Raw genomic sequence first — 24,257 nt, forward strand, 5'->3', positions numbered from 1 at the left:
TTGCAGTACCGAGCACTTTTTTTCGTATATTGCGTTCCTCACTACTACGTTTTATATGGTCCAATTCAGCAGCTCGTCTCAGATACGTGGTACTGGTGCGACGGAAACAGCATGGGGGAGTGGGCTTGCCCCACATTGAATTGTATTATAAGGCTGCCCTGCTCACTAGGCTAATTGATTCGATATCCCATTCGCAAAACAAACTATGGGTACAACTAGAGGCGCTGATATCGCCTCTCTCCCCCTCATCTCTGCCGTGGATTGATCCGACATTCCGGCCGACATTGGGATCTCTCCCCTGTTGTCTGCCCCCACTACTTAGAGTCTGGGATTCGCTGCTTAAACAGGACTCCTTCTCCTCGCGCCCAGGACCTCTGACGCTTATCATGGGGAACCCAGAGTTCCCCCCAGCTCAACATAGGGAACAGTTTCTGGGATGGCGGGGTACAGACTTCACCCCCCTCTCTTTGGCTCTCAAGGAAGGGGGCTTGCGCACTCTTTCTGCATTGCTAGAGGAGTCTGCTCCGTTCCCCGGACACTGGTTGGAATATTTTCAGCTTAGAGACTTCTATGCCGACATGTCTAGACGTGCTGACATACACAGGGAACTGTACCCCATCGAGCGGATAAAAAAAAATGGGAAAAAAAAATAAGCTAGACTGAAGGAATAAAATGAGCAGGCTTAGTTGAGTATATAAAGTGCTGGGGCCCAACTTGTGGAATTCTGTTAGTTACTGTGCAGGCCTTTGGCCACAGCAGCCAGTACTGAAAGGAACTGTTTATTTGTAATAAAGCTGTAATACCAGGGAGCTCTTGCTGGTGTCTTCTGCAGCATGCCCCCAGCATCCAACCACACCTGTATTATGTCTGCAGTGTTAAACAGTCTTCTGTAGCATTATGTGTACTGAGTTTTATGTGTGGCCCCCTGGGGATGTCCATAGCTGCAGTTGAGGAACCTGTATTGCTAGTACGTTTACTGTCATTGAAGCAAAGACTTTGTCAAATTGCAGAAGTTTTCCAGAGTTGCAACAAGTAATACTGGGTGGTGGCTTTCAAGTCTAATAGTTCAAACAATTTTAGGAAATGTGATCACTTCCTTTCTATGAAGTAAGCTACAGTTTATTTTGATTCAACACTTGATTGAGGACTGATTTGAGAAGGATACTTTAAATTGTCGAAAAACATATTTCCCACACTTAGTGTTCTTTCTTCATGGGGAATAGATCAGGATAGACATATGGAAGCTACTACTACTGGCTTATTTTTGAAGGTGCATGTTCCCAGATCATCGTTCTTCTCTTAATACTTTAGTCCTTGACCTGACACAATCCTGTGCATTTTAGGTTTTTAGCATACCTCACTATGCAGAAAAGGAGAGAGAAGAATAACAGTCCTGGAGGCTGCACCTTCAAAAACAAATGAGTAATGGCAGCTCCATTATTAATATCCTGACAGGCTCCTTTTAAATGTAATATATTTGCTATATATGTTTTAATAGCTTTCATGGTGTGTTTCTTGGAAAAACTCTAAAATTCAGGCAAGGGAAAAGCCATACCACCCTTCCTGGAATTTTGTGCCATCCTCTTAGCTGCAGTATAAAAGTGACTGCTGCAGTGTAATTGCTTGTGGTAAATTACACCTTTTGCCTTCTGCTTCGGTTTTTATTAATGAGGTCCATTTTCTTTACTAAAGATATATGTTATATTTATCTTGTCTTTATTATTTATTTGGAAAGAGTATTTTTCTGGAATTGTAATCAGTGGTCTCGTTTGAGCCACTCTTGGTTTGGTCGGTTGGCGATATTTAAAATGGACATTTTGCCTAGACTCCTTTATATGTTTCAAACGGTCCCAATTGCAGTACCGAGCACTTTTTTTCGTATATTGCGTTCCTCACTACTACGTTTTATATGGTCCAATTCAGCAGCTCGTCTCAGATACGTGGTACTGGTGCGACGGAAACAGCATGGGGGAGTGGGCTTGCCCCACATTGAATTGTATTATAAGGCTGCCCTGCTCACTAGGCTAATTGATTCGATATCCCATTCGCAAAACAAACTATGGGTACAACTAGAGGCGCTGATATCGCCTCTCTCCCCCTCATCTCTGCCGTGGATTGATCCGACATTCCGGCCGACATTGGGATCTCTCCCCTGTTGTCTGCCCCCACTACTTAGAGTCTGGGATTCGCTGCTTAAACAGGACTCCTTCTCCTCGCGCCCAGGACCTCTGACGCTTATCATGGGGAACCCAGAGTTCCCCCCAGCTCAACATAGGGAACAGTTTCTGGGATGGCGGGGTACAGACTTCACCCCCCTCTCTTTGGCTCTCAAGGAAGGGGGCTTGCGCACTCTTTCTGCATTGCTAGAGGAGTCTGCTCCGTTCCCCGGACACTGGTTGGAATATTTTCAGCTTAGAGACTTCTATGCCGACATGTCTAGACGTGCTGACATACACAGGGAACTGTACCCCATCGAGCGGATAAAAAAAAATGGGAAAAAAAAATAAGCTAGACTGAAGGAATAAAATGAGCAGGCTTAGTTGAGTATATAAAGTGCTGGGGCCCAACTTGTGGAATTCTGTTAGTTACTGTGCAGGCCTTTGGCCACAGCAGCCAGTACTGAAAGGAACTGTTTATTTGTAATAAAGCTGTAATACCAGGGAGCTCTTGCTGGTGTCTTCTGCAGCATGCCCCCAGCATCCAACCACACCTGTATTATGTCTGCAGTGTTAAACAGTCTTCTGTAGCATTATGTGTACTGAGTTTTATGTGTGGCCCCCTGGGGATGTCCATAGCTGCAGTTGAGGAACCTGTATTGCTAGTACGTTTACTGTCATTGAAGCAAAGACTTTGTCAAATTGCAGAAGTTTTCCAGAGTTGCAACAAGTAATACTGGGTGGTGGCTTTCAAGTCTAATAGTTCAAACAATTTTAGGAAATGTGATCACTTCCTTTCTATGAAGTAAGCTACAGTTTATTTTGATTCAACACTTGATTGAGGACTGATTTGAGAAGGATACTTTAAATTGTCGAAAAACATATTTCCCACACTTAGTGTTCTTTCTTCATGGGGAATAGATCAGGATAGACATATGGAAGCTACTACTACTGGCTTATTTTTGAAGGTGCATGTTCCCAGATCATCGTTCTTCTCTTAATACTTTAGTCCTTGACCTGACACAATCCTGTGCATTTTAGGTTTTTAGCATACCTCACTATGCAGAAAAGGAGAGAGAAGAATAACAGTCCTGGAGGCTGCACCTTCAAAAACAAATGAGTAATGGCAGCTCCATTATTAATATCCTGACAGGCTCCTTTTAAATGTAATATATTTGCTATATATGTTTTAATAGCTTTCATGGTGTGTTTCTTGGAAAAACTCTAAAATTCAGGCAAGGGAAAAGCCATACCACCCTTCCTGGAATTTTGTGCCATCCTCTTAGCTGCAGTATAAAAGTGACTGCTGCAGTGTAATTGCTTGTGGTAAATTACACCTTTTGCCTTCTGCTTCGGTTTTTATTAATGAGGTCCATTTTCTTTACTAAAGATATATGTTATATTTATCTTGTCTTTATTATTTATTTGGAAAGAGTATTTTTCTGGAATTGTAATCAAGTGTCCTTTTTGCAATTATGTGGACTTTGTGAGCTGACTCCTTGAATAAACCATTTACAATGCACAATCTTGTAGCTTTTCTTTATTTCAAGCTTGCATGCTATCATGCAAATATGTTGTAGTAGTTTACTCCCTCTAAATGTATTTTTCTGTGTTGAAATATATCAGCCTTTATTATGTGTCATTATACATTACCTACACCTATAATCTGAAGGAAAGTACATTTTTGCCCATATTACTATGCACAGAGCAAAGGCTCACTATGCCAAAAAAGTGTATTTTCCAAAGCAAAAACCTGCACACATAAATGTCAAAACTAGGTTCAGAAATATCAGAAGGGTGGTGAATTTGTTCATAAATGATCTTTGCATAAAAGACAAAAAAACTTTATACCAATCTAAAAAGGTTTACAACTCCCAATATAAACCTTCAATGGGACCCTGCTTTTTCCAACTGCCTGTCAAACAAACATCAAAATGCATCAATTATTATGTTGCAATATTGCTATATAGTATAAGACCAATATTGGTCAGATACATTCAAGATTTTAATATATCCACTGTCTTTAATTAAGTCACTTAACTGTCTAACCTATATTGTAAGTATCTCCGTGATTAAGCAATTATGTATAAATCCAGTTAGCCTTTTAACAGTTCTCCTGAAAAAGGATCTGTTAAATAGTCTGCATGTATATAGAAAAGTTCAGACACTAGAGGTAGTGTGTGTGTATGTATGTGCGTGTCAGATCGTGTCCTGCAAGCAGAGATTGCTACTCATCATTTCTATAAATGGATAAATCACTAGATATGCAATATAACAAAGTGTCATGGAGTCACACATGTGGTTGCCAGTGATTAAACTAGGTGAGAGCATATAGCAGGTACAGGAAGAGGTGGCTCCCAGAGTACCGCTTGTCTTTATACATCCCCGATATCAGATGGAGCAACTTCCATCATTTGATGTAAGGTCATAGCAATGGAACATTAGTTCTTGATGGTTGTTACTAGCTTATGGTTATATTGGACAGTCATATTCACTACAAGGCTGTATCAAACACAGTCTTGCCATCAATATGATTGAGGAGCACTCTTGACTCCATGACATCTGTGTGGGACTTTGATATATTCCTTATCCATTGAATTATCCATTTATAGAAATGGTGATGTGTCTGACGGGCAGCAATCCCTTCTAGCTGGGCAGGGTCCAGTAAACACACTACCTCTAGTGCGTGTGAACTTTTATATACGTATACACACTATCTGTTTGATGGATCCTTTTGTCTGGAGATCTCTTGAGATGCCAAGCTGGATTTAGTTTTTTTTATATGTTTCCTGAGATTCTTACCATATAGGATGGACAGTCCAGTGAATTATTGAATGCTATACTAAAACCTTGGCAGTAAATGACCAGTAATGGTCTTTATACTGCCGTGTTTCCCCAAAAATAAGACACTCTTATATTTTTTTTGGCTCAAAAAAACACACTGGGTCTTATTTTCGGGGTAGGTGTTATTTTTTTATGTACAACAATCCACACTTATTCATGTAGAAAAGTCTAAATGTATTCATGTACAAAAATATAGTGATCAGGGGTGCTGTACCTTTTCCATGAGCAATTTGCTAACCAATCGCTGGCCAGAATGAGCGAAGCGCACTTTCACTATCGATTCCTCACAGGCAGAGTGCATTTGGTATGACTCCACCTGTGACAGGAGCCGGCGCTATAGAGGAGGCATCGACTTATGCGGCTTTGCTCCCTCCGGTGCTGCCTCACTTCCTCTAGCGCTGGCTTAGTTGGCGCCGCTGATTCTCTCCTGCCTCTCCCACGGCTCTTCAAGTTCCCCCTTATGCCTCCACCGGCCCTGGGAATGGTCACAACTAGGTCTTATTTTCAGGGTAGGTCTTATATTTTAGCAATTCCCAAAAATAGTACTAGGTCTTATTTTCGGGGTAGGTCTTATTTTCAGGGAAACAGGGTATATATTAATATACACTGAGTGGCCAGATTATTATGATCACCCCATCAGTACTTTTTTGGGCCACGAGATAACTTCGTTGGCCCGCCTCATGACTCCATGAGATGTTGAAAGGTGATGCGAGGAATCTGACACTGCACTGTTGCCCTTCTGTTGTCTTGTACCAGTCTTGCCACTCTCCGTTCTGCTCTAACATTGACTAGTCGCTGACGGCCACAATTCGCACGTTCAGACCCAGATTTTCGGCTGACAGTCCAGTCTTTACACACTTTAACAACAGCTGCTCTTGAACATTTAATGAATTCTGCTGTTTTGCTTATACTCGCTCCATGGCTCCGAGCGCCAACAATCATCCCACGTTCAAAGGCTGTTAAATCTCATTTTTTACCCATATCTTCAGAAAAAAATCACTTCTACTGTCGTGGTAAACAACCTGCTTCCCTATTTATAATGGTCTGGCCCTCTAGCAACTTCAGCGCAAAATTATAGCTAATTATAGCTAATTTGCCTACAAACATCAGGTGGTCATAATAATCTGGCCACTCAGTGTAGCTGTATATGCGATAGTAACATGTTATATTCTAGTGTAACATTCATTAATACTGTTTGATATTGTTCTTACAGGTGGTTGAAATACATGAGGTCCCACTCTCGGTTATAAATGTGTGTTTTTAAACTTTTTCAGATGGGTATAAATATTTTGTGTACTTTGTGATTATTTTTTTACATTGTTTATGAGCAAATTCACTACCCTTCTGATATTGTTGTACCTAGTTTTGTTTTCCATAGTAACCAGATTCTAGCTTTTATTTTGCTATAATGAATTAGAATATAGGAGGAGGAATAGGGTCACTATGGGAAGTATAGGTACCCCCCCTTTCCTCAGGATTTCATACACAAGGTCTATATTTGTAGCATTGTGTCCTATATGTGTGTGTCGTATTGTCCCTCTTCATAGCACAAGACATTGAATTGCAGTCTTTTCTTTATTTTCTCTCTGCGGGATCTACATTTTGGCAGCTACAGCTGGCAGGAGGCTGCCTCCCCTGAAATTACCTCACTCCTCTTGGGCAGCTGCAGGCACAAGCAGGACCTCCGGGTCTTCCATATAGCATGCAGTATACAACAAGCAGCCTTGGACTATCTCTAGGGTTTATATACATTAATCTCCAGAACATGTCTCAGTCTACCCGTTTGTGATGTACTTAGCTAGCAGGGGCCTCCCCCACCACCACCCCCAGTTTCCTCAGTATTGGACTTGAAGAGCGCTTTTGTTTTCTCTAGGTTACTGTTAATGGTCTCCACTAAACCCTTCTCCAGCAGAAATCCTTCAGAATCAGTCTCGGCATCTTCAACACCAGTAATCTTTTCCATGGAAGTTTGGAGAAGACGCATGCTCACTAGAACCGAGCCCTGCAAAGAAAGGAAAATGACATGTTTGTTGAAATATAGGGAATAAAATAAGTAAATGGGAAATCAAGGTAAAGAGTCATCTCAATTGTGTTCCACATATACGGTATATTCCATCATACCATTACAGCTCAAGCACCCTGCATGTGCACATTTCAACATCCTTCTGCCTCTGGAACCATGTTAATGACTGTCTCTCATCTGACGGGTGAATATAACTAAGAAAAACAACTGCTGCACTTGCTTAGTCAACTCTCCTTCTCTAGCCTGTGATAGGACAATGAAGGAGAAGCAGTACACTGTTGAGGCTATTCTTGTACTCTCCTGTAAGCAGGTTCAGTGTTGGCCACACATATGGCAGTTTTCTGGCAATTTCAACCAATGTTTGATCACAAAAATATCCAAATAGATGGATGTAACCTCTACCACCAATATTTTGTCATCTTAAAATTATCTAAAGTTTTGGAGGTAGCTTGCCTTGATTTGCTTGGTTGTTTGTGTGAAACTGCCTAAAAATTGTCCCGTGTGTATGGGCCAGCATTAGGCTGACAAGCACTGTGGAAGAGAGCCCTTATTGGTTCCTATTGCTGCCTAAAGGGCCATTTCACACCAGCAGTCGCACTTCACCGCACAGCTGATGGCGTGTCTGTGCCTGGCAGAATACTAATGCACTTGATCGCTATGCGTCGTACTGTTTACTTTTTGCTAGAACTTTATTGAAATGTCACAAATTACATTTCATTAAGTTCTATAGGCACAGCACGGTGCAATGTGGTTGCATGCCATACATTTGTCAGCATATGCAACGCAACTAAGCCCATCCTTGCAGCTGCGCTGGACAAAATGTCCAACGCAACTCCAATGTATCGGGTGTGAATGGGGCCTTATTCTCTTTGTCTTAATCCTACTGTGCAAGGAATAGCAAAAAAAGGATATCAAGGGCTTATGGTTGTCTATATAAAAAAAAATGTAAAAGGCATAACTGAGATGAAAGCTTTTTAAAAGTTGCCTAAAGTTTTAACTGCAGCCCAGCTGCTTTTCCAAGAGACATGATGGGGGCCTGGGCTCACAGTACTTCCAGAAAGAGCGGCACTCAAACGTCTTTATGTCAGCACCACTCTGCCCAGGTGAAAGGACCGTGGCTGCCAGAGGAGAAGAAGAGGAAGGACCTGTGACACCACCAAACCTGCCAAAAAACTGCAGGAATTAAGGTATGTATACTGGGAATTTGTAAACATTCTTCTAGGAAGACAATAATGCTGGGAAAACATTTAGAAAATGCACCTTGCAAACAAAGATTAATAATACTTAACAGTCCAGCTGAAGAATCGTCATGTATCTGACATAATCCCAGGTACACCGTGGTTTTACATGTCAGCCACCACAATACTACTGCATTCTGCACCTGCAGTGATATAGCAGTCAGTGGGTGGAACCAAAGCACCCAGAAGTGTGTTGGATGCACAATATTCTTCATCTACTACAGCTCTGCAAAAAACTGAACAGTCTGCCAGAATAACAGCCTGTCAGACTAGTAAGTATTACTCATTTTGTTTTGTAGGCTGCATTTTTTCTGGTTACAGTCACTTTAATTCTAGGGTTTGGTTAAAGTGACTGTCACTTGAAAAAAAATGACAACAATATAAAGTGCCAACACTAGAGATTAGACATGTGCACCAGCAAAAAATTCATTTTGTTTTGATTCGGATTTTGCGTTATTTTGTTTTTCGTAATTCGGGTCCAAAAGTCAATTCGTTTCGGAATTCGGATTCGGACTAAATTCGTTAGCGGTAGTTTCTACGAAATCTAGTCCGAAGTTCAAACGAAACGAATCGCACATGTCTACTATAGATGCCTGCACACTCCTGCAAAATGTTTTATTGCCCCCTCTCTGCCCAAAGGCCAGGCTGTTCTGCAAAGTCAAAGTTCCAACACTTCCGAATAGGCTCTGTATCTACTGCAAAGTGCCAACGCTTTGAGGGTGTGAGGGTCATGTTAGTTATTACAGATACAATAGAAGTTGGAAAAAGTTTGAGGACACGGTTTCTTTTTAACTTGTTTTTAGTGCTGGAACCGCCATACTGAGAATGTACCTCTAAAATATAGATGTGTCACCAAACTCTTCCACTGTCTTACATCCTTACATCATTCACATGGATGGAAACAACAATGAATGTGGCTTAGACTTTGTTCACACAGGTTTGAAGAAGTGTGTGCAGCAGCTTTTGCAAAGCCTTTGTACAGCTTTGGTAAGCTTTGAGCACTTTTGTTAAAGCCTACCGTGTTTCCCCCGAAAGTAAGACCTACCCTGAAAATAAGACCTAGCACTATCTTCAGGGATTTCTGTAATATAAGACCTACCCCAAAAATAAGACCTAGTTCGGTGGTAGATCTCATATTACAGAAATCCCTGAAGGTATTAAAAAAAAAAAAAGGGAAGTATGGGAAGTAAAATACTGATCTTATCAGGTGTGCTACTGGTCACTTTAAATACACGTAATCAGGTTTTAACAAGTGTCAAGTAGTTTTGAAGCCTGACAGTTGTTTGTTTTAGCTGACAGCACTCCCATTAAAATCAATCCCATTAAAATTAATCATTAACTTCTCCATATGAGCTGAATTCTGCATTGAAGGCTTCAACAAACCATGCTGAAAGCTTTGTAAATGCTTATACAAGTTATGGCCTGAGCAACTAAGGCCCTAACCTCTTCTGGCCAGACCTAACTGACAACATAAGCCTGCAGATAAGTGCTAATACCTTAAGGCTGCATTGCCATCTATTTAACAGTGTAATTGTCTGATACAATGATATTATTAAAAATAATAATTCATTAAAATGTGATTTTTTTTCACATAAAAAAAGAGTTAAAGGGGTGTAAACCGAAATGTACAGACTCTGTTCTGTCCAAGGAATTAAAGTATTTATTCAACAACTTACTGCGTTTGACTGTTAATCGTGTAGCTTTGGTCCACCTTCTTATTTTCCTTATGTTAATAACACTATATTTCCATGTTTCGTATACATGGCACAGCTTTTGTAAAGGACTTGCATGTCAAAAATGTATATATTTTCTGTTGTTTTATAAAAACTCAAAAAGACTTGATTAAACATTTAAGAGTTAAAGAAAACATGTACTTAAAATGTATCTAAACTCAAAAACAAAAATGTAATTTATTGCAGCATACTAATTCTTAGATGTGGTGTTTGCATTACTTTCTATTTTGGGCTTTTATCCTTTATTTTCACCTGGTGATCCAGCCAGTAAGTCTGTTATTTTTTTACCAGACCAAGCTGTACAGAAAAAGTGTCAAATAGAGGGTTCAGACAAACCATTTAACACAACCAAAGAGATAAAGAAAACATTTGCTTGGCTATAATAATCAACCACCTATGTATGTAAAATGTTGCCTGCTGTGGCCATTATAACTTTCCCTGTTGGACTGTTCATTTATTTGACATTATTAAGAATGCAACCAGGGGGTTGAAACACCAAAACATCATAGGGGGATCGTACCACTGCAGTCCCCAAGAGATATAATAAGCCCAAAGTTAAGTTACTAACACTGTACTCATTACTGAAATTTCAAGTTTGAGTCGGCCACCCTTTAATTAATTATGTAAAATTAGCATATATATTTTTTTCACAACAATGCATTTTCATGATCTCCACAGCCCATTTATACTTAGGCTGGGGTGCAGTTTCCACCAAGTAAAAATAAGTAAAATGTGCTTTATTGTGTCTAATTATACAATTCACATTTATGCATTTTGGTACAAAGGTTTGTTTTTCTAATATTTCCCGTATGCTACAGTTTGGGCAAACTTTGCTTATAGTGCATATAAACATGCATTTGCAAGAAGTGCCCTTCCATTATCTTCTCTCCCTCTTAGGTGCATACACCAATACAAGCAAAAACAAAAACATATCCCTTCACTTATAAGGTACAATGCATAAGAAAATACACAGCACAAATTAGCTTTAGAATTAGGGCGTTAAGACTTTGCTGAGTTAATAGTGTAGATTACACGCTAGAACAGCAGGGTTAATGCTAGCAAATGCAAGCTTCTGAATGCTGATTGGTTGCCTATTTTAAAAAACATTTTTTTTAATTTAGTGCATTATCTTCCTAAAATGGATTGAATAGAAGAGCATATATTCATAAAAACAACTATGGAAAAATAGCTCCTTAAATTGTTTGCAGTGAACTGACTTGCAGTATTTGTATTACAAATGTGTCTAGGTTTAAATGGCTTACCTGACAACCTTACCACTGCAACATACTGATTACATGACCTTTTAGCTTTAAGAGGATTGATTTAAAAAGGCTCCAGTGGTATTTTATAATGCCAGTACTACATACTAACACATACTGACAGTTCTTTCTGTTCATTATATTTTAGATGTGCTTGTCATTCTTGTGTAGTGGATGGATATTTTTTATAAATTAGCTAATTCTTGTATGAATTACCTAGAAACTTGCCCCATTTCACAGCAATGATTACCTCCTTAATAGATAGACTGGCATCACTAGACAATTCAAATCAAGGAAGGTCAGGTGATAAGCAGTCACCCGAAAGATTCACAATAGAGCAGGTGGCCTGGATTCCTTCCTCACTGCCCCATGCAGAATTAATTATAGGCATATGATTCCCATGCCATTCAATGTTCTTCTACTGCTGGATAGGTTTATACCATTAAATCAGGGGTATCATGCCTGACATCTCAGCTTGAAATCACATTTTAAGTCACCCTGATTCTATTTGTTGCCTACCTGGATGTCTTATTAAACTGTGATGGTCTACAGGGCAAAGGCATTCCAGAAGAATTTTAGAATCTCGGCTTCCTACCAATATTCTGTTGTTTTATACCCATCACTGGTGAGCTGATCAAACAGGCAAACCAGTGTTTATATCCAATGCAATAGTTAATACGTGCTAACAAAGCACAAGATGTTGGATTACAAGTCTGGATTTCTTGATGGTAATACTCAAAACTTAGTAACAGCGCCCTGCATCATCTATATGAATATATAAAATATGCAAAGCAGATTTAGTAAACTAACACATACTGAAGCCAGGCAAGCATCTCTCTATGAGAAGATCTTCAACGACATTTCAGTCCATTGGGGCCTGCCACCTGTAGGCCTCCATAGAGAAGTTTTAGGTTCACACTGTTTATTCTAGAGTTTCTCAAGTTACTTGAATATAGTAGGAGACCTGGTTATTTCTTGGGCCTTTATATATCAGTTGTGCTGTGCCTTTATTTGCATTTTCAATGTTTTTAGGGAGAATTTTGAATAAATATAAAGAGAAGGCTAAAAGTAACATAAAACAGCTGTTTTCTACTTAATACACAATGCTATGATTTGTGGCCAGGTGGCACAATGGACTGGATCGAGGGTAAAGGAAAAGACTATCTCTGGTCTTTAGGAGTATCCTTGGTAGACTCTACCATAGCCAATGAGTTTCCTGTAAGGAAGTCCAGAGCCTGGTGGTGGTCAAAGCAGTTGGCAGACAATAAGACAGAATCCAGGAATTGTCCACTGTTAAGGCAGGCAGCAGATGAAGTGTAATCGAGGGTCAGGCAGGGGTCAAGACAGATTACACAGTATTCCAGGAACAGGCTAGGGTCAAGTGGATGTCCTTGCAGAGAGTAGGCCAACAAAGGTTGCAGAAAAACCAGAGACAGTGTCTTTCCAATCCTTGGGTGTCCGGCCAACTTGGTGACATGGGCTTTAGGTAGGACCTGGAGCCTGAGTTAAAATGTAGAACAAAAATCAGGGAAAGAGTAGCCAAGATTTGAGCAGGAGGTACAAGGTTTGAAGCTACGTGACAGGGCACCTGTCTTGACATTTCTGGAGCCCTCATGATAAATAACAAAGTCAAAGCAGGTGATAAAAAGAAACCAGTGGGCCTGTCAGGAGTTAGGACATGTGGCTGTCTTGGTATACTCTAAATGCTTGTGTGATCAGTATAGACCACAGAAGGATGGTGAGCCCCCTCAACCAATATCGCCCTCCTCCAAAGCACACTTGAAGGCTAAAAGTTTACAAATGCCTATTTGCAAGATAATGCTTGTAATGGGTGGCGGTCATTGATCAGCGCAGCTCTGTGACTGGACTGACCAATGAGAATCTTTTCCAGAAGAAAGAAGGCTCAGAAGAGATTATAAAGCGAGAAGTGTTGGGACTGTTATATATCGGCTGGCATAAGCGGCAGGTGATGGTCATCCCTTCAGCTAAGTGCAGCAGGGATCGGGGGTGGAGGGAGGCTGAGGAGGGTGTTGCTCGTTATTTTACTCTCAATTTTTGTGAAAACATGAACTAACCCTTGCTAGGGTCAATAAACCTAAACTATTTTGTCTGTGTGCGTAACCATCCCTTTCTTATTATATGCATTGCAAGTAAATACCTGGTTGATCCTACCATTTTCCTGGTATTTCGTCTTTTGAGTGGCAATGCTATTGCATCCAATCTTCTGTCTTCTGCTTTGCCACTTTCAGTGCGAATGTTCAGATCATACCCATGAGGAAGCCGTGCACTTACTCTTTTCCTCCCTGGAAGCCGCCCCACATGACTCTCTCCAGTGTTTTGTCAGACGGTTCGAGCAAACATGATTCACAGATGTTTCCTCTTTTCTGCCTCCACCAGTCTCAACATTATAATTATTAACTTTTTTCACTACAGTTGTCATTTTGTATTAAAAAGAAGGGCTTCGATGTGTGTTATATACAAACTTGCACTTAAATATAAATGTGTTTTTATTACTTTTTTTTGTCCGATAACAACATGTGACCACCAATCAGCAATGTGAACTGCTTGTTGTCACGCCTGTAGGTAGTATCACAGATTGCCTGCTAATTCTGCCTGCCAAAAGGACAGGATGGTCACGTGACTGGGTATGTGGAAGCTACAAAAAAGTAATTTACATTATTATTACACATTGATTTATGTACAGTTGTTTGAATATTTGTATTTGCTTCACGTAGGGGCGGAAATGCATTAAAGGGTTCACACCTAAGGATTTGAAAGAAGTCAAACACTTTCTGGGCTTAGCAAACGTCTATACGAAGTTAATTAAAAACTTTCAACATTGTGGCACCTTACTGCCCTAACCAAAAAGGGAGCTAACCCACAGAGGGTATCTCAGCCTTTCAAAAGCTTAAAGTGTATGTATACCCTTTAATGGCTTCTACCTTGATGGAATCCATAGCTGTTCTGGAGTTGGATATAACATAGCCCCAAGAAGGGAACTTCTGACACATGAAAGGTGCACTTGGAAAGTTTGGCATACAATCATAAAAGGAGTGTTGCTGGAGCTTGGAAAGAACATAGAAGCACACGGATATGGTTATAGAGCTTATCAAGGAAGGAAAAAAAGATTAAGATGTTGTCCAAGTAGACTAGGAAGAACTGGCCCAGAAACTCACAGATAATTAACAAATTCCTGGAAGATGGTTGGTCATTACATAACCCAAGTGGCGTAACCTGGTAATGTACCTCTCACATATGAAATGCCGTTTTCCATTCATCACCTTTCTGGATATGTATTAGGTTGTAGCCAGCCCCCCCCCCCATGCACCCCAGTTTGGTGAATATCCAGGAGTATCAGACAAGAACTATAGCACAGCTAGTGAGTCAGGAGAGGCAGCAAAGTGTAATTAGGAGACAGTTTGAGATCAGGGCAGGCAGCAGATGAAGTGAATTCAAGGTTAAGGCAAAGGTCGGGGAAGGCTGCAGATGACTGAGTCAAACAGGCTAGGGTCAGGGCAGGTTACTACAGTCAGGTTCAAGGCATATAGCACAGGGCCAGTGTAGACAAAACAATCATCAGCCTAGAGCCATGGCTCGTGATGTTCAAATAGGGGCAAGAGGTGCCATGGCCAATCAGGCCAGAAGAAATAAAACAGGCAGCATTGAGCAACGGAGACGCTGTGAGTGGGGAGTGCCCCCAGCAGCCAATGGGAGCAGAATGGGCGTTATACCCAGAGCAGGGCCTGTTACCCAGCAACAGAGACACAGGCTGGGCAAGAGAGAGTGGCTGGGTAGTGGGATGAAGAGTAGGAGTGCGTCTCAAGCTGTACCATGTTTCTAGTCCACTTAAACCATGGGTAGACAACTTCAGCACTGCAGTTGTTGTGGAACTGCAGGTCCCATGAGACCTAGCACTGATCTAAACTTTTACTGAGATGATTACTGTTTGATCAAGCAGTCCAACATATGAAGCTAACGCCATTTGACTTTATTTGGAGGTATTTAGCGTCTTGTTTTGTCAACATTTGAGTTTCCTACTTTATCTAAGAAGGATTTTTGGTGGAGATCTACTTCAAAACACATCTTTGTTGAGAGATATTGGTTGGCTTCCTTTGCTAGCCTCAATCAGAAAATACAATTTACTGCTTGCTTTTGAGGACGTATTAAAGGGTACTAAAGTCCTCACTAAAGTCAAAACTTTGTTTTTCATTTTGGGTATATTAAGGAAGCGTGGGTCAGATCTTGGCACAGCCAGGAAGTGTTGACATTTGCATATCATAAAGCCCTGAGATTCAGATAATTCGAGGTGCTCAGTAGGGTAAATGCCTAGTTTGTAAATGATTTTTTTTCCTGAAGTTTGGATTTACAACTAGCCACATGCTACAGTATGATTGTACAATCTCATTTAGATTTGCCAACACCTATGTAGTATGAGAGCCTGCCTCACTGGATATAAATTGAACAGATGTTTAGGTAGGCCCTCACACTACATGCTTCTTAGTAAATCGAAAGAAGATTGTATAGAGTTTGAACAATCTGTCTTTCCAGCTTTAGACCACATAAAGGTAGAATGTTTTCATGGAAAGAAAGGATTAGATATTGGTATTGAAAACAACTGTGATTTAGTAATGCAGACATGTGGCCTGCCATGAAGTGTTACTGTTGCTGACAGGTCCACTTTAAAAGTATTGACTTTCATAATATAACTATGGAATATTTTGTAGCCTGTATTTGTTTGTACACACACACACACAGACACACACACACTGATTGCATAGCTTCATACACAGTGCGTATGATTGTATGAATATTTTCATGATTTAGTTTCACGGAAATGGCTACAGTATAGCTCTGTGATCATACTGAAACACAGAATGGAAATATGTATTTGACGAACAAGTGATTATACCAAGTATGAGGTCACATTTTGCAGTGTAAACAGTACCGGTGACTTTAAAATCCTAAAAAGCAGAACGTGTTTACCGCACCCCACATAACAGAACACTATCAAGGAACATGAAAGCATATCCAAACCCAAAAACATGATGCGTGTCTATGACATGATGACACTGACCCAGGGGGTGTGTCTATGACAACCTGGGCTCACAGGAAAGGAATTGAATAACACTGGCCCTCATTCAACCCAAAAGACAGGCTATGGCAGCATAGGAGGCGATCCTCTAGTGGTGGGGGGATTGTAGAAAACAGCTTCTAGAGAAACTAGAGTTCTTCTATACCTTCAGACGTCCCTGATCTGCTTACAAGTTTCATGTCATTGACTCAGAAGGTATTAAATAAAGTGAGTCAGCATCCAGACAACTAGGATTTCCAAAATGTCAGCATGTGGCAGCCCCTTAGGAAAGGTTTCTTTTAAATGAACATACAAAATCCTAAAAAAAATTGCAGTAAGAAACAACAGCTTTCTTACAATCTGAGTAAAAGAGGAAGCTTGATAAATATTTGAAGATCAGTTGAAGTCTCACTCTTTTGTAGTCTGCAAGTATACAGCACATGAATGAAGTCAGACTTCCCAATTTATTTACTTCCTCTGGGTCAGCAACTCAAACTAGTGAAGCCAGGCGATCAACATGACAGCCATTGTACAATTCAAACAAAATGCCATTTTTTATAGTTTGATGCAGAACAAAGCAAAGGAAAAGCTTGTTTTAGCTGCTGATCTGAGCCATTGGGTTCCGTTTTCTGTGCTGCCGCTGCTTTGCTTACACAAGTTGCCAGGGTGAGCCACGGACAGCAACGGGAGCCATGAAATACAGTGTTTGCACAGGATTATGGAAGACCAAAACTGTAATGACTGCTCTCTGTCTGCTGGACTCACCACTGATATCACAAAAAAGATGATGGTGCCCTGTCGTGCTCTGTCAGCAATTTAACAGAAGGGTGAAAAGAAAAATGAGCAGGGACCCTTCTATGTACTCTTGTTTAATCTGCTCATATTTTGCCTCCATTGTTCTTCCTCTACCTCCTCAATATCATGCTTGTTACTATTTAATTAAAACCTGTTTTCATTACATATGTTATTTTAGACCCAGTGATGTCATTAGTGGGCCCCTGTGCTTCTCTATGGTGTGCAGGCACATCATGGCTGGTGGGAGGGACTGGCAGGGTTCTGTTAATATCTTTCTGAAAACAACACGCTGCCCCAATACTCATCTCAAGAGTCCTCAGCCCTGATGCAAACAGTGGGCTGGCTCTTGGCAGAAGTTATGCAAATATCAAAATGCCTTGGTGGTTGTCAGTCTGGAGAAGTGGGTATTTCTGGGCAGGCTTAATTTACATGCAGACTGCCTGAGGTAACACACACATGTGATACTGAGCCTCCATGATTGAAAGGTCTGAGATTCAATGAATGTTAAGGTGGCCATACACTGTACAACCATCGCAAGACCTTAGTCTTGCGATGGTTGTAAAGTGAATAAAAAAACGTACGATCTGCCCATCTTGGACAGGCAGATCGTACTCTCGATCATCGCAAGCCCGCCCCCCTTAGGGGCGGGCTTCTGATGACCGCAATGCTGAACGGGCAGTGTGCGCGTGCGCACACCGGCCCGTTCGGCATTTGTCTCCCGAGCCGATTTTCGGCTGGTCTTCTAGCATGCTCCTTAGATAAAAGACTTGCGACCATACAGTAGAAACGGTCGCACGTCTTCGTTCACACTGCTCGATTCTCGTACGATCGCGGGATTTCCCGCGATTCTTGTACGAGAATCGTGCAGTGTATGGGCACCTTAAGGAATGGGCCAAGGACAGTAAGAATGGGGAGGAAAGAGCTAGATTTTGCTGGATATCCTCCAGCCAGGAAATGAGATGGGCTCTATCTGACTTGATGCAGCTTCTAATGCACACTATGAGAAGCTCACAGTATGCAGAAATATCAGATCAGTTACATTTATTACATAAGAGGAGCATGTACAACTGTGCAAGACTGAAGGTAGGGCTTAGGTTTAGCTTTGAGGAGAATAATATAATTAGAGCATACATAACTAAGTGTTAAAGCAAAATAAACCTGGTACCAAAGTATTTCATGAGGTTAACCACTAGATGCTTATTATTACCCTTATTTGCTTCTCTCATTTCAAGAGCTCTCTCTTATGAAAGGCTGAGATTCTCTTATTTTAGGGCTAAGCCCTGCCTACGAGGACTAGGCCCGCCTTCCTGCCCTCCCAATATGCAACTACAGTGCCTGTGTGGCCAATAAGAGCACTCTGCTTGGAGAGTGGGACTGCAGGAGGACATCTCTGGAGGTGAAGCTTAGACCTAGAAGTTGGAGAAGTCAATTCCATAGTAGCAGAATGCACCCAGCGTCAAAGGAATACACAGAAGAGGGTTTTATGGCTAGTAAAAGTAAAAGCAGGCACTTTGAGGTACCCATTAAAAGGCAGAACATTTCCTTCAAATATGAGATCTACTAGTAACAAAGCAATGACCGGTTTTCTCACCTGCAGAATGAAGAACAAAGTGACAGCAGCCCCATTTGTGGCCATAATTCCAGTGTAGTAGCTCAGCAAGGCCTCCCGGCAGCCTCTGACCCAGATGTTCAGCTCATCTGTCTGGTAGGTGTAGCTGTAATGGGCTGAGCTATTGGTGATCTGGCTCTGAATGCAGGGCCTAGGAGAGCTGGGGTTACAGCAGCTGAATGGAACACTGTCCATTAGGTATTTGCCATCCACATTGCTTTTAATACGACTGCAGATAAAAGAATAGGCATTATTGAAGGAGGGAGGGTGGCAAAGAAACATTACATGTGAGAAAGAATGTGAGACATCAAAGTAGTATACAGAATTTCAGCCATAGCAACCGCCAGTAAATGTCACATTGCCCAATATGTGAGCGTTGTCAGACGGTAAGAATAACCACTCTCTACTTCCTCATTTACCATTTCAGTAATATAGACAGTAAGAACACTATAAAGCGCCCAAGCAACAATGTTTTTTTTTTTTCTTACAGATTTTCTTATCAGCAGGACTGAATTTACATCTCTGATACCTTTCTCTGAACACCAAGCACATTTGGTTTTCCAGCCTTTATCCTGGTGTAATCAGAAATAGGAAATGATGGAAATGAGCCAATAATTGATATACTGGATGTGTGTAATGCAGCAACAAAAATGACTTGTAAAAGAAGTAGACAATCAGACTAGTTTGCTTTTCCTTCAGGTGACCACAGGCAGTCATGGGCTTTAAGGATATCTAAACCCAAGAACAAAAAAAGTCATATGTTGCAAGTTACCAATGAATATATGAAATGGCTTAATTCGTTTTCTTTTTTTAGGACAAGTACATTTTCTACAAGTGCAGAAAAATACCTGTTGCTCTTGCCACAATTACAGTGTCCTTGTAAATCCTTGTACACTAAACTGATATTGCAAACAATCTCATCCGTTTCCCAGCTATCATCTGTGAACTATGAAACACATCCTCCCTATCTATTGTAGATGAGAAAAGAGGGAGGTGTTTGTAGTCTAAATCAGGAGATTAGCCTAGGTAGACAATGCTGCTCCTCCATAGACACAGTACATTGAGTGAGCGTTGTTATCCTAGGACAGGGAGTGTGTTACTGGCAGGATTATCAGGTGCAAATAAAGGGAAAGATCCTGAAAAAAGAAAACAACATAGCCACCACAACTAAGGACTGGTAAACTGCAATATATTACATTTTTGGTGGGGTTAGGTTAAGACTACCACTGCATTTTCACATTTTGTGATTTAATATTACAAATGTTAATGCAGGGTCACCCAGAGGCTGACATGGGTACTGCATTGTGACACATCTAACTAATAAGATAGCCATAATGATGTCAACTTGAAGGTATATGGGTCATCACCTGAGCTGTCACAGATGCCGATTGAATATTCCTTTTTCATGGTTCGATTTGAAAAGTCATACAATATGCAGTGCTTACCCTTGACTTCTTAAATAAAATAAGATAGAGCATGCAGATTTTATTAGCTTACCAATCCAGATGCTAGAGAAGTCTATTTTGTATATTAAAATTCATTACAGATACCAATGTATTCATAGATATACACGGAACCCGGCTGTCTGATTGCATTCGAATCTCCCTGAATATTTTATACTTCTATTTCTTCTAGAGAGGCTCTTACTGCTTAAATTTTCTAGTAGTATCAAAACTCACTCTTTTACTTCCTTGGAGGAGAAGTCCAGGTAGCGGTTGCTGATCCATTGAACCTCAAACCAATCTTTGTACTGGTTGTTCCCACAGCACTGGTAGTCCATTTGCAACTTGTCCATGGTCCGTTTCTGGTAACAACGACCAGGGGTGTCAGTATCTTTGTAGAACCTAATGCCATTCCTCAAGCCAATCTTCAAAGATTCCTCCAAACTTCCTCTCATTACAATGCTAAGGAAAAGGGCAGTCAGGCAGAGCAGACAGCTCAAGAAGTACATGAAAAAATAAGGGAGCATGAAAGACTTCCAGTTGGGATATTTGGCCATATCGAGTGAGTCCTGGCTGATTTTGCATGCAAACAGACCAAGCAAGACTCCCAGAAGTCCAGCAGCAATTACGGTGTTAGGAACAGCATGAGCCATGGTGTTGTCCATCACTTCATTGTGTATCCATAGTTGAACCTTTAGGAAGATCCCCAAGCCAAAGGTCAGACACCCCACTAGGACACTGACCCATGAAAGAAGCCATAGAGTTTGAGCAAGTTTCACCCGCTTTTGGAAAGTAAATTTAGTCTTGAAGAGAACCATCTTGATGGGGAAGGCAGGGTAACTGGATCTAAAAACCCCTATTTGTCACCCCTACAGGGGTGGGAATTTGGGGGAGAGAGAGAGACCCAGAGGTTTTCAGCGTAAGACAAGGGAACAGAAAGAGTCCGAGGTGGAAAGAGAATCGGATTATCTAGTGAATAATCCAACACTCAGCTGTTTCTACTGACAATCGCTCATTAACACTCTCCCCTCCTGTCCTGCTGTGCCTTTGTCAACCTGTTTTCTATTCCACCTTCTAACTATCACTAACTACAAGCGGGCGTTTTTTGTCTTGTCACATTATATCTAAACAGCAGATACCAAAGCACCATACGCTTCACATATCATTGTCATTATCATTACTAACGTTATACCATTTGTCACTTAAACAAAGATCTGATATTCAGCACTTTTTCATTTTAATTACCAGTTCTCCTGACTTGAGTAACTGTTTATTTATGGTTTTGCAGACAGATTGTGGATATCTTTTTCAACATTAACAGCAATATAATAAACAGTTGTACCATCTTATCTGAGTGCATGTTATATAACCATTTTCAGTTGCTTTAGGCTCTCCGATTGTAGAACATGTTCATCACATTAAAATGACTTGAAAGCACTGTACAAATTTTAATCTATGTATATTGCGCGTTTGAAAGTACTGGAAGCAAAAAAACATTTGTATAGTCATGTATGCGTGTTAATGATCACAATAGGAATTATGAAGACATGCTCTTTCGAATTTTCTAATCTAAAATGGAACAGGAAGTGCACTAAAAAAATGTAAAGGAGGAAGAAGCAGTCGTATGTGTTCACAGTGTGTTAGAAATGTAAAAGTATTCGCTGGCCAGTAACAGATCTGCTAAGCAGTTCATAGGGGAGCCTGGGGCAGCAGATATTAATAATGGGTTTGTAGAAAATAGACATGACAATCAATGTACTAGAAGGTTTCAAAAAGAAAGTTGTGGTGTTTATTATTTGCATTAGGCCCTATTGTGCATACAGTCAGTCGCCAGGTTTTTCCATCCTTAGTCATCCTATTATAAATATCTTGTCTGACAGGTATCTCCTCCCTGATTACAGCAGACACAATCTTGCTAACAGCTGCCAAGTCAATAATTCCATAATGACCCTGTTAGCAGCTTTCTTGTTTCTCACCATGTCTTCCACACCCTGTGGCTGCCACTTTCTCTCTTGATGCATCCCTTTCACTGTAACCTGCTATCTGTGTATTATTCTTCACTAAAACATGACCACATTTTACTATGACTAGTCTAACAAATGTATATAAGCATCGGTTGAGTTTTTTCTTTCCAAGTCAATAACACCTGCAGTTAAGCTATCCACATATATTGTGTTGGGATTAGTAAACACAAGCACGGACTGAGGCTGCAGGACTTCCTGGGAAAGATGGCTTCCTAAGGGTAGCCAATGACAGAAAAGGTTATCACATCATCAAAGGCTGTCAGACACTCTGAGATCACAGAAATGTAGATGCCTTACGCAGAGCTTGTGATTATTAGCCATTCTGAATGCCCCCTTGTGTGCACAAAACTTTAGTTCAGTGTAAGGGCAGTCCTTATAATGAGGCAGCCTGAGGCCTCACGTGGAAGGGACCGGCAGGCAGAGCGGCATGACACAATGTTTGCAGTGTGCATGCCATCCTCTGTCCAGGCAGAGCATCCCAGGTTGCTAAGAGCTGGGTGGGGAGATGTGTAAGGGCCATACACATCTCTCTGCCCAGCTCTTAGCAACCTGGGACACTCTTGACAGCATCTCACAGAGCTTCTGGGAACCAATGACGTCAGTGGTTGCCAGCAGCTCAGTAGGACGCCAGCCAGAGTGTCCCAGGTTGCTAAGAGATGCCAAGCCCTTACACATCTCCCCGCTCGGCTTTAGGTGGTGTCACTTTCCATCAGTCCCCCGTCTTCCCCCCACTAATTGTGCACCATCCAGCAACACTCCCCCAGGCGGCAAAAAGGCTAGGGACGCACCTGGTCATGGTTAGACATAACAATCGAGAAAACAAAAGTGTCCATTCACAAAAGCACATGATTTGTGTGGAAGATTCAATACTGTGCATCATTTGCAATTATTAACAATCCAAATGTCTTATTTATTTCATTAAAGGTTTTATCACATGGGTCAGCTCAATTTACCACAAGCACGTTATTGTGGATAATTGCAAGGATTTTTGGGCCGTAAAATATTGCTACCTTCTGGGTGGCAATGCAAGTGAGGATCTACGGGGATGATATACCAAAGAAAAATAGGCTGTTCACTTGCAAGGGAATTTGCACTTTGCAGGGGAAGTTTCTCGTAGATTAGTGAATGAGGTGAAGCTCTGCAGACTTCCATCAACTAATCTTGTGTAAGTAAAATTCCTTTTTTTACCTTGTTTGTGAATGGGTATTCTTTACAAACTGAATTTTCACTATGCTAAGGGAAACGTCCCCTACAAAGTGCAAATTCCAATGCAAAGTGAACTGCCTGTTTGCCTGTTTTTACAGAATATATAACTGGAGGGCATTTACTAAAACATACTGTAGCACCCCCCTGGCCCCCAGGGGCCTGAGGAGGACCCCAAAGGGTAGAGAGGGCTGACATTTCACTCTCAGGGGCAAATCCTTAGCCAGTGAAGGGATGGGAGATCAAGAGAGTTGGGTGCCAGTCACTTTAGGTGCCTTTTTTAAATGCTTTATTGGAGACAGTGGCGGAACTACCAGGGTCGCAACGGTCGCAGCCGCGACCGGGCCCTGGAGTTCCGCCAATTAGAGGGGGCCCAGGACAGGAGGACGGGCCCCAGAGGCGGCTCTTTAATTAGGCAAGTTAGGCGGCTGCAGCCACCTAACCTACCTAATGTACAAGAGAGGTCAGCAGGGATGGCGTGCCGAGGGCGGGTGGTACAAGGAAATGCGCATCTGACTGCGGGTTCAGAGAGCTCCCCCGGCCGGCACTTCACTGAGACACGGCTCCGTCTCCAACCCAGCAGCGAGAGCAGGAGGGGAGAGAGAGAGCCGACACAGAGCAGAGGGAACTTCCGCGCTCCCCCGCCGAGGCTGCACTCCACATTGCCCGGCAGAGAACTGGACGATGGAACCACCGACGGGCGGGCAATGACATGGGAGGACGCCTGGGCTGTAAGAAGTAAGGAGCTGCAAGGAAAGGGCCCCCCCGACCAGCCCACCTGAGACCCTGCAGAGCTTACTATAGACAGTCTCTGTGGGCTGTGCAGGATCAATGGTGGGTTCTGTGGGGCCTCAGGTGGG

The 24,257-nt window shown here is 41.6% G+C and overlaps 1 protein-coding gene across 1 annotated transcript; it reads right to left on the reverse strand.

Annotated features, from left to right (window-relative positions):
* Nucleotides 1-6,594: 6,594 nt before the first annotated feature.
* On the reverse strand, nucleotides 6,595-20,988 carry ROM1 (retinal outer segment membrane protein 1). The gene is made up of 3 exons (XM_018565257.1): nucleotides 20,408-20,988; nucleotides 18,711-18,957; nucleotides 6,595-7,002 (listed from the first exon to the last, which is right to left on the reverse strand). Exons 1-3 carry the CDS (start codon nucleotides 20,986-20,988, stop codon nucleotides 6,799-6,801), a joined length of 1,032 nt encoding a protein of 343 aa, XP_018420759.1. The 3' UTR covers nucleotides 6,595-6,798.
* Between the last annotated feature and the right edge of the window lie 3,269 nt (nucleotides 20,989-24,257).

This window comes from Nanorana parkeri, unplaced genomic scaffold, assembly GCF_000935625.1.
Source record: "Nanorana parkeri isolate BGI_ZX_2015 unplaced genomic scaffold, ASM93562v1 scaffold25, whole genome shotgun sequence".
Lineage (NCBI taxonomy): Eukaryota > Metazoa > Chordata > Amphibia > Anura > Dicroglossidae > Nanorana > Nanorana parkeri.